The sequence below is a fragment of the Eutrigla gurnardus genome (genome assembly GCF_963514095.1).
Source record: "Eutrigla gurnardus genome assembly, chromosome: 9".
In the NCBI taxonomy this organism is placed as follows: Eukaryota; Metazoa; Chordata; class Actinopteri; order Perciformes; family Triglidae; genus Eutrigla; species Eutrigla gurnardus.
Genome location: NC_139923.1, coordinates 163,229 through 174,242, shown reverse-complemented (window position 1 = coordinate 174,242; position 11,014 = coordinate 163,229). Strand labels below are relative to the sequence as shown.

The following is an 11,014-nucleotide window of genomic DNA, read 5'->3' as shown; positions in this document are numbered from 1 at the left end:
AGAATCCAGTGATATTCAGCATCATGTCGTCCCATATTTATGATCTGATGCTTTTATTCTTTGTTTTTGTTGTAGGATTCAGCCATTTTGTGATTAGAAAACTATTTTATGGTTATTTTTAATATCTGCTTCCTGCTGTTTTCCCTATACAATATAGCTAGAATGTCCGCATTTATTTTTCATATCTATTGCGAAGTAAAAAAAAAAAAAAAAATTTAATCGTAAGGTGTTTTTTCCGGTGTTTTAATGTTACGTCAAGCCTGTACATTTCAGAATCCAGTGATATTCGGCATCATATCGTCCCATATTTATGATCTAATGCTTTTATTCCTCTAATTTGCTGCAGGATTCAGGCATTTTATGATTAGAAAACTCTTTTGGTTATTTTATTTTGTAGGAAAAAGCAGGAAACAGATCTGTTTCCTGCTGGTGCTGATGCTGATGGTTGATGGTTGCTGATGGTTCAACCAGTTGCTGATGGTTCAACCAGTTGCATATACTTTTTAAACCTTTCTGCAAATAAACACAGCTAGACTAATAGCTAGCCTACAGTACTTAATATTTGTTTCTGTTCTCCTTGTAGTTTCTGTCACCCCATCCCCGAACACAGACCCAGCATCTATCTCCACATATAGACCCAAAGGCACTTTTAAGAGCCATCTTCTATCTAGCTATCTATCTGTCTGTCTGTCTATCTATCTATCTATCTATCTATCTATCTATCTATCTATCTATCTATCTATCTATCTAGCTAGCTAGCTAGCTAGCTAGCTATCTCTCAGCTATCTGTGTAACTGTTTGTTAGTCTGCCTGTTTGTCTGTATTGGTTTGTTTGTTTATTTGTTTGTCTGTATCTGTCTGTATTGCAATGGACAACAGATATACTGTTGACCCCCAGAATCCCAAATACAAAGAGGGGAGGCGCATGGCTGTTGAACTGAAGCATAATCAGATTCTCGCTGAAGCCAGGGTTAGTGTTTACGTCATACTTTACTTGACCATACATGTGGGTGACAAATTATATCCCTTACTGAATGTGTGTAGAAATATGAGTTCAGAAGATTTTTTTTACTGTTTTATTAAACAAGGCAGTTGAGTATTTAACATCGAGGCATGCTCTGTGGCATGTTTAGAAATGATGAAAAGGCCCAGATGATGCTGACTCTGTATCAGTAGTGAATAATATCTGCACTTAGAGCTATGGAGAAAACTTCAGTAAACAAATGAAGAAATTGAGGCCACAGGCAGACTGTTCATGACTGTAGTGCATTAGTGAAATATGTAATGCAAAACATTGGAGAGCAAGTTTTCCAATGTAACTGTCCTTAACTACAGATTGCGATATTATGGTAAGGGCGGGATAGTGCATAAATCCCTCGATTCAGTAGATGTTGGGGTTTGCTTTGATTTGTCATCTGTTTTTGCTTCTAGTACCTTTAACCACATCAGTTTGACAAGACTTTTATCAACTCATAGGAAGCAGCTCAGATCAGGAAACCATGCTCTGGAAGAGACTCTCCGTCAAAGTCTAAGAGGACAAGGCAAGGACAAGGCAAGCCCAGGGGGAGGCGTGGTGGGCGACGCAGAGCCTCAGCTACAGGTTGTTTGTGTAAATTATTGATGTATCGAAAAGTAGATAACAATTTTTTCATTGGCATTTCAGTTAATTACGTAACCAAGTATTTCATGTGAATATAGTTTGTCTGATTATATCAATTGTTAATTAATATGTAGGTAGAAAAAACATGATTGCAGTCCTAATCCTACCCTAACCCATTCTTATTCTTCTATGTGCTTATTTACAGGTGCACAGCCTCCAACTGAGTGCTCCCTGTCATCCAGTGTGGGAGATCTGCCTACTTTACCCTCAGCAAGTCCTCTGGCAAAATTTGGTAAATCACAGTGATGAATGAATTTAACTTTAAATGTAATCTTCAAATCTCCATGTATAATTGAATTTAAGATAGACATGGAAACAAACCTTAAACTGTAAAGACAATGTATTACATAGACAAAGAACACTAATGATTAGAGCCAGTTCCATGGTGATGAAAATATGTGTATACTACCTGTTGATTAATTGTTTTAATGGTTGTTATCTAAATCATCTTTTATAACTCAAGTTTATATTTTCTTTACAGAAAAAAATATGGAGAGGCTCTCTGCTATTTTGGCATCATGTCATTCTGATGAGCCTCAAAGAAGCTCAGCATCATCCTGGTCTTTCCGTCAGCAGAAAGCCTCGGAGCGCTGGAAAGAGTCAAGACCATACAACCTCCAGTGCCTCATAGAAAAAGAGGCTGTTGGGCAATCTTTGTGTTGCCTCTGCAATGAGCCTGCTGTCATTCGGTTGGTATTCTTAAATACTAAACTTATTCCATGATGGGCTTTTTTAGAATTAGTGCTCAGTGTGTAATTATGTTTTCTTTTGTGCTGGTAGAAAACATGAACATTTCAGAAGCATCCCACAGGAATGTGAAAAAATTATTTAGGACCTTCTGTGCCCAACTGTAAGGGGCTAAACCCTGAGACACATATCCCAAATAAATAAAACTTTGTATCTCACGTAATTCAGAATATCCTAACTTGAATTAATAGTACCTATCACTATTCCCATGAAATCATTTTTTATAATCATTTTGCCTTTACCTTCTAGGTGCAGAGATTGTCTTCCCGAGGAGTGGTTCTGTGGCGACTGTGATGTACTGCATCACAAAAAGCAGCCACTCCACAACAGGGAATCCAACAGGGAATCCATTATTGATGGTTTTTTTTAGAGCTATTCCTCCAACTACACACATCATGAAACAGGAGGATGGATATTGCACCCATGAGCAAGGTATGTCTCAATCTAAGCCTAATTTTTTCCATATGTATTTCTAGCTTGTTACAAATAATGTAATGCAGTGGTTTCTTGTTTTTGTCAGCATGCATTTTGCCAGCTGTGAAGGCACCATGCTGTTCTTGTGAGGACACAAACATCATCATATCACCAGGGAAACCAGTGATTTTAATTACCATCAATGGTAAGAACAATTCACTACACTACACAGATCATGTGTATTAAGTATGTGGTTGGTATGTAATCATGATGTTGTTTATTTGCATTATGTTCCAAGGGCGTTATGATTTGCATCAGCCACTATATTTGTGTGGAACATGCCAGAGGCTGTGGACTCCTGACTTAAAGGACCTCATTGGGAGCGGATATTGGCCGGCATCTCTTAATGTGTCTACTTTGTACACATTGGACCTTTTGAGCTCCTTCCAGGAACTGGAGGTCATTTCTCCTGGTTTTGCCAGACAGGCCTTCACAAAGTTGTTGGAGCACCGCACAAAGTGTGGAGGAAGAGTACGTTTATTTGTTCCTAACCATATTAAAAAACTGTATTTACATAAGCAGACAACATCACAAAAATGTATAATTCTCTGTATCTTCTAGTCTGGACATATCAATGGAGATGCACTGCAGCGCAGTTTCCTAGAGTTTTCATACTGAGGAAAACCAACTCTGCTGTGGTGCTGAATTCACCTGCCCAGCCTGCACACCTGAAATGTTGGCTGTTTCTGCAGATGGAAACAGGAAGCTGTATCGCTTTGGCCAAAGTGGAAGGTGCTCTTTTTTCCAGTGTTTTTATTGATTCATTTATATTCCTGTGTGATTAATGCATCTGTCTATTTGTCTTTCTTCTTCAGCAGTGATGACCCTGCCTTTTTTGAGGGGCTCTTTGTGGCAAAAGACAGTGAAGTGTCCACATTTACTGAGGCCATCCAAAAAGCAGTGAAAAATGCAAGTTATATTTATAATGTGACAAAATAGCTTTATTGCTAAAATATTACTGAAATTAAATTTAGAGAAACAATGACCTATATAGCAGACCCAATTGCATTTATTTTTATTTATTTGTTTGTTTTGTATGTCATAGAGACATGGAAAAGGAAAATGTGGGGACTCCCAGTGGACAGCAGCAAGGGAGAGTTCAAGGAGGGCTTCCAAATTGGATGAAGAGGGGATGGAGGTTGCTGTATGTCGCCATGGCTTCCTTTTGAAAGCTCTTAATATGTACAGGGGGGAGATATTTGCTTACCCTCTCTACCTTCAAAAAGAGCTGATGCCGGCCAAGCCTCAATTCTTTGCCATGGATGTGGCTTGCAAATATTGGCCCTACTTGGAGAAAGCTGCCAGTGTCCTTCCTGCCCTCCAGGAGCTGACAAAAATGAAGCCGTTCCTCAGTGTTATGCATGCAAGAGCTCATGCAACTAAGTGTGAGGTATTTTTAACATTTTTGTGTCATGTGCATTTGTAACGTTTACAAGCACAGTAATAACATACAAGTTTATTAACAACTATGGTATGTAGCCTTTTGCATTAACATTATATCCCTCTTTACTTACTTAAAGATCAAATGGAGTGGTAGGAACCAGGAAGGAGCAGGGACTGTCATGATCTGTGTTTGTTTTGATCTGTGTTTCTTGATTTTGATTCCCTGGTTTATTTTGTAATTTTGCCCTTGTTGTGATTCCCTGTCTCGTACTTCCTGGTCCTTGTTGTTTCCGCTGTCTTGACTCCCCCTCCCTCTCGTGTTGATTACCATGCCTGCCCTGATGTGTTTCACCTGTCCCTCGTAAGCTCCCTGCCTCCCTGTGTATATAGTCTGTGTGTTTCCCCTGTCTCTTGTTGGATCATTGTCGTCTGTCGTTTGTCGAGGTCGCTGTCTGTCACTCTCTGTCTGCTGCCCCACGTCTTGTCCTTGGATTTGTTTGTTTCTGCCTCCCGTGTCCCTTCGTGTTTTGGTTCCTGTTTAGTAAGTGTTTCTTTGATAGTCGTTTTTGCCCTCGTGGTCTCCTTTGTTTGATACTTTGTTTTTGTCTTAGTTTGGTTTTGTATTTAGTTCATGATTTAAATAAATCCCTTTATCAACTGCATTTGGGTCCTCACCTCCTGTTTTTCGAGTCCACGCCTGCTTCCAAGCCCGAAACCGTGACAGAATGATCCAACCACAGGAGGACCCAGCAGTGGATGGACTTAAGATCATACGATGGTATGTGGACTTCATGACAAATCCTGCTAGTAGGGCTCGCCAAATTGCTGCAAGCAAACCTTTTTTTGAAGCCACAGCCACGCAACCAGCCAAGGCCCCAGCCACAGCCACAGCCATGCTAGCAGCTCATGCCGCAGTCACAGTCATGCCACCGGATCATGTCTCAGCCACCGCACAGCTTCCCAGCTCCGGCCCCAACCCGTTTTTTGGGTACTCGCCTGGCCCTGGGAGGGCCAAGGAGCGTCCAGCGGAGGCCTACCCGTCCAAGCAACCAGCCCACGCCACCGTCTCAACCAAGCAACCAGCCCACGCCACCGTCTCAGCCAAGCAACCAGCCCATGTCTCTGCCAGTCAGTCGGCGGTCCGGTCGACACCTGCCAGTGGTCTTCAGTCGGCGGCCCGGTCGACACCTGCCATTGGTCTTCAGTCGGCGGTCCGGTCGACACCTGCCAGTGGTCTTCAGTCGGCGGTCCGGTCGACCCCTGCCATTGGCCTTCAGTCGGCGGCCCGGTCGACACTCTCCAGTGGTCTTCAGTCGGCGGCCCGTCCGTCACCAGTCCTGGCGGAGGAACGTCCGGCACCAGCCCAGACAGGGGACCGTCCCACACCTGCTCCTCGCAGCCTATTGGGGGTTCGCCTGTCACCCGTTCTTGTTCCGACGGGGGGCCGTCCCACGCCTGCTCCGCGAAGCCTTCGGGAGGTCCGCTCGTCACCCGTTCCTGTTCCGACGGGGGGCCGTCCCACGCCTGCTCCGCGCAGCCTTCGGGAGGTCCGCTCGTCACCCGTTCCTGTTCCGACGGGGGGCCGTCCCACGCCTGCTCCGCGCAGCCTTCGGGAGGTCCGCTCGTCACCCGTTCCTGTTCCGACGGGGGGCCGTCCCACGCCTGCTACACGCAGCCTTCGGGAGGTCCGCTCGTCACCCGTTCCTGTTCCGACGGGGGGCCGTCCCACGCCTGCTCCACGCAGCCTTCGGGAGGTCCGCTCGTCACCCGTTCCTGTTCCGACGGGGGGCCGTCACCCGTTCCTGTTCCGACGGGGGGCCGTCCTACGCCTGCTCCACGTCGCCTTCCTGAGCGGCCCCGTCGGCTAGGTCACCCTCATGCCCAGCCTCCTGAGCGGCCCCGCCCGCTAGGTCGCCCTCACGCCCGGCCTCCTGAGCGGTCCCGCCCGCTAGGTCGCCCTCATGCCCGGCCTCCTGAGCGGCACCGCCCGCTGGGGCGCCCTCATGCCCGGCCTCCTGAGCGGCTCCGTCCGCTGGGGCGCCTTCATGCCCGGCCTCCTGAGCGGCCCCGTCCGCTGGGTCGCACTCATGCCCGGCCTCCTGAGCCCTGCCCCCAGACCCACCCTACGTATCTTGAATCTATCTCGTTGTGCCCTGACGACAAAATACATGTCGAAAGCAGGTGATTGATCTGTTTACCATATTCTTGCACCCTTTTTTAGATTGCATTTCATAAACTCATTATTTGTTTTCAACAGCACGTGTGGACATGCTTACACTGCATGCATTGGGGTGGAACCACAAAAAAGGGCCTCGCTACACCAAGCACTTTCCACTAGATATGTAAAGGTAAGTCTGTATTTGTGGTTTTGTTGTGTCATGTATTGACACATGTTGTTCACTTGGCTTGTTAATCCTTAAGGGCTTTAACCTGATTATTGTATAACACTATTTATCAGACATGTCAACGACTCCTGGATGAGACTGCAAGGCTAGCTGAGCTTAAAACAGAGCTACATTGCTCGGATGATGAAATGACATCACAATGGATCTCTGAGGTGGTTGAATGGGCAGCTGGAGGTAAGCAAGACCAGATAACAGAAATCAGTGCAGAGAGTGCACATCGCATGTTTTACAACCAAGTTGTATTAAAATGGATTTTATATGTAGACCAAAACAAGCTCTTAAATTTAAAGTCCTGTGTTCTGTTATATTGAATTTACTGTAACTTTTATTTCTATAGAGACACCAAACGCACCTCATACCACTGAAGGCACCACGCAGAGCGAACTTCAGCAGTCCATTGTGGGGCTCTACCTTAGTGTCAGGCAACGGAAACAAACCCTCTACCGTCAGAATGGTATAACAATAAAACAAGTTCATAAAAGCAATCTACTGTATTTAATAGTGTTAACATTCCAACAAATGCATGTACTTGCAATTCATGAATTCTAACTGTCCATTATTTAAACTGTCATTTAGATTTTGATAATCTAGATAATGTTCTTGCTCTTAATGTCTTTTCAGACAGCAGCAAGTTTCGCCACCGCCTTCGAAGGAAGCTAGGAGAAGACAAAAAACTGCTTCTTCAGGAGATGCAGAAGTACAATGAACTAGTACCAGACTCTGCAGCAATTGATGTGGCTGCTGTGGAGAACACATTTACTGGAGAGAGCACTGTGTCCCCTCTGTGGCCATGGGAGGTTCATGGCAGTGGTATATCAGTTTTGTAAAGCTTCATAAGAATTAATTTTGAGTTCTTGTACTTAGAGTATACTGAACTAAATCATGCTAATAACATATTAAGTGTTTTAATATCCATTAGGTTTGTGGGTGTATTTTAATTTTACTGTTATTGTGTTCAGAAAACATCACAATCAAGAAGAGATTGTATGACCAAGTGATGTTAACAATGCGACTGGAAGAGGAAAAGAGCATTTTGCTTTTGGAGATGGTGCAACATTGCACATGGTTGCAGAAGCAGGCAGAGGAGCTGAAGAACAAGGTGGCTGAGAATGGTAAGATGAAACAAAAATGTATTCATTGAAAGAATTGCTTTCAAGATTAAAAGAAGTAAGCCGAAGTCAGTGTCAGTCACAGAAGACATACATCTTACTGTGGAGTGCGTCTATAATGTGTCTTGTGTCCTTTGAAATGTAGACCAGGGCAACAAAGGACTTTGCTGTCTCTTACGAAAACAACTGTCCGAGCTGTTGGAGCAGTTGCAAGTGGTCCTCCAACAGTACAAGACTGCTTTAGGTCCTGAGGCCTCTGTCCATCTTCACATTGAGGAGGAGGATCAAAGTGCCCTCAGCAGTCCAGACAGCAGTGAAGATGAAGAGGATATCACAATTTAGGTAATTTACTCAAGTATGTACTGTATACTAGTGTTTGTTTTGCAAACCTGTACCTGTAAATGATTTATACAGCTTGTTGTTAGACTTCACCTTCTCTTACCATGTTTTTTTTTTCACAGATTGATGCTGTATGACGGACTGGACTCCGCGCTGCCAGACCCATCAATCACATACCCATGTACACATAAAAACAAGATAGAAAGCACACAATAAGAATTACAAAAAACACAATAAGATCATAAAAGTTGTAGTGATATTTTAAACTCCAATGCAGAACACCAACTGACAGAGGCATGAAGGAGTTCTTGTATTGGGTGGTAGCGGGAACTGAGGCACTCAGAGTAGGAGAGTGATTTAAAAAGCCTTTTTTGCAGCATGGCCATACAAATTAAAAACAAGCCAATGCGTTGCGGCCACAACACAGCCTGATAAAATAAAACATAATTCTCTGCTCAACTCTGTACAGTCGCAGTCTCCTTAGAAAGTACAATCTTTGGAGGAGTCTAGAACACACGCAGTCTACACGGGTGGTCCATGTTAAAGTTCTGTGTATGTGGAAACTAAGGTACTTGTAGGACTGGATTTGTGCAACTGGTTGGTTGTGGATGACAATTTTGCTGTGATCGCAGACTCCTTTGGGATCAAAAATAATCTCCTCTGTCTTTTTAACGTTTATTGTGAGATAATTTGGTATCGCACCACTCAACAAACCTTTCCACTTCAGAATGATAAATGTTAGTGTTGTAATGCACCTGAAGTAAGCTCAGCACTGCAGAGTCATCAGAGTATTTGAAAATATAATTCTGTGCGTAACTTGCTGAGCACTCATTTGGGAACCGTGTGAACAGAACTGGTGAGCTGACACACCCCTGTGGAGCTCCCATGCTTATGGTTTTTACCTGAGAAACACTATTACTGTAGCTGAGTTCTGTTTGTTAAAAAGGAGTGATACCATCTTATAACTGAGGGGCTGACAGCCAGTTGTTTCAGTTTCTGAATTAAAAGATGTGGCTGAAGCGTGTTAAAAGCAGAGCTAAAGTCAATAAAAAGCAGTCGCCCCACTATCCTCAAGATGTTGGCCTATATCTGCGTTTTACTATATTGCTGAGTTATACATACCATGTCCACTATATTGTCTATAGTGTTCAGAAATAAAAATCACTGTGTGCACATGAATGGAGGTCATGCATTGTTTCTGTGTGTGTTACTTTGACACTTATTTAATATCATAAGTGTGTCTTAAAATGTATTATGGAACATTTAACTTACCTATATGTACAATACACGTATATTCCCTATTATACAATTCGATACAACATTAGATAAAAATTGTTTTGCATCCACTGGCAGCTCTGTTCAATAAAAAATGAATACAGACACTAAAACATGACACTATGAGACCAAATAATTCACACATATAACTACAACTATCACTGAAACTCTTTCTGTCATCCTCCACTTTGGACAAAGGGCAACTTTCAAACCGCCCCCGCGGGAGGGGGGAGACTGGCGATTGCACCGGACTGGACAGCAGCCGACAGATTTATTACGTTAGGTTATGGTTTAATAATCATTATGAATGAGGGTGAGTATTTTAGTTTTTGGCTGTGCGCACCCAGTGTTTCTCTCGAGCGAGACCTAGCTGTTTTGAAAACATGACAAAATCCTACCGCCACTGAACGCATCTCCGTCAGTCAAGCATATCTGAAGTCACGTCTGAGAGACGTCTACTAAACCGTAATAAATGTATATGTTTATGTTTTTCAGACATACATTTTCCAATTATATGACCATATATCTTAAGTTTTAACTTTTTGTATTAAAAAGTAACCAGATATATGTTTTCTCAAACCTAATCTATCAACCAAACCCTAACAACTGAAAACTACAAAGATGTGGAAATGCCCGGAAGTTGCAATACACAGTGCTATGCTCCGCCATATTGTTTTGTAGTTCCAATGTGTTTTCTCTATTATGTGAAGTCATAACCAAGAATATTGTTGGCTGTTGATAGGTTTTAAGTATAGGGAACACATTTAATAGGTCAAATTTATGCATCTTATTGACAACATGGTAAAATCATGTTTTTTTTAGATTTGGGCCCTAATCAGTGGCGCCCCCTATTGACACTGATTCGGTTATAGTAGTATAGATCAAGAGCTTTCCAAAACTGTTGATCCCATATCTGTAGCACTTTTTGTTGCTGCTTTATGAGCCTTCAAAAACGTCCCAATTTCAAGGTTCAAAGGTCATTCCTGAGGAGAAGGAAACACCCACATGTCCCATTCTGAAATATATTACTCCCTAGGTCAAGACCTTTCCAATGATGTCTTCATTGTCCACCTACGATAAAATTTCATTTTTAATCTTGCTCCCAGCCAAGCCTCTTTCAGGTGTACTTTCTCAGATGCCTTAGGGTCCCAGCTAGACAAAATAAGTCCAACATTTTTTAAGGCCTATTTAATGGCCAAATATGTTCAAGATATTGATGTTTGCCTTCCACACAGTCAGATTTTTCAATTTGGATCAGTTAAGACCCAATCTTCCCCATACAAATACATATTCTTGCAAGTAAGCATATTTCCCCATTTCCTTAATATGGCCATAAGCATAGCCTAGGCTATAGCTACTGCACCCTTTCCCACGCTGACAGGATAGATCAGCGGTTCCCAAACTTTCTCTACTGGGCCCCCCTTTGGTTCATTAGAATTTTCTTTTTGCAATGTCCAGCTTTGATGTGTATTTTGTATTGATTGAGGCCACAGCAGAAAAAAACAACCTCACATAGGCAGGATGTGGCAAAAGGAAGAAGTACCTATGGCCTGTGCCTATTTCCTCGCATCGTGCTGAAAAAATCTGCCCTTTGACAGGTCATGTTTTGATATAGTTGACTC

At 43.0% G+C, this 11,014-nt stretch overlaps 1 protein-coding gene and 1 long non-coding RNA gene across 2 annotated transcripts; both read left to right on the top strand.

Moving 5' to 3' along the window:
* The first annotated feature begins 1,529 nt into the window (after positions 1 to 1,529).
* On the top strand, positions 1,530 to 4,971 carry LOC311019044. The gene is made up of 9 exons (XR_014597778.1): positions 1,530 to 1,600; positions 1,806 to 1,892; positions 2,142 to 2,349; positions 2,657 to 2,839; positions 2,928 to 3,026; positions 3,120 to 3,352; positions 3,443 to 3,613; positions 3,697 to 4,271; positions 4,402 to 4,971. It is a non-coding gene; the product is annotated as an uncharacterized lncRNA (long non-coding RNA).
* Positions 4,972 to 6,555: 1,584 nt separating this feature from the next.
* LOC311019037 (uncharacterized protein) lies at positions 6,556 to 8,882 on the top strand. The gene is made up of 7 exons (XM_084018202.1): positions 6,556 to 6,612; positions 6,723 to 6,843; positions 7,007 to 7,123; positions 7,291 to 7,479; positions 7,629 to 7,781; positions 7,924 to 8,120; positions 8,240 to 8,882. Exons 2-6 carry the CDS (start codon positions 6,798 to 6,800, stop codon positions 8,118 to 8,120), a joined length of 702 nt encoding a protein of 233 aa, XP_083874328.1. The 5' UTR covers positions 6,556 to 6,612; positions 6,723 to 6,797; the 3' UTR covers positions 8,240 to 8,882.
* The last annotated feature ends 2,132 nt before the right edge of the window (positions 8,883 to 11,014 follow it).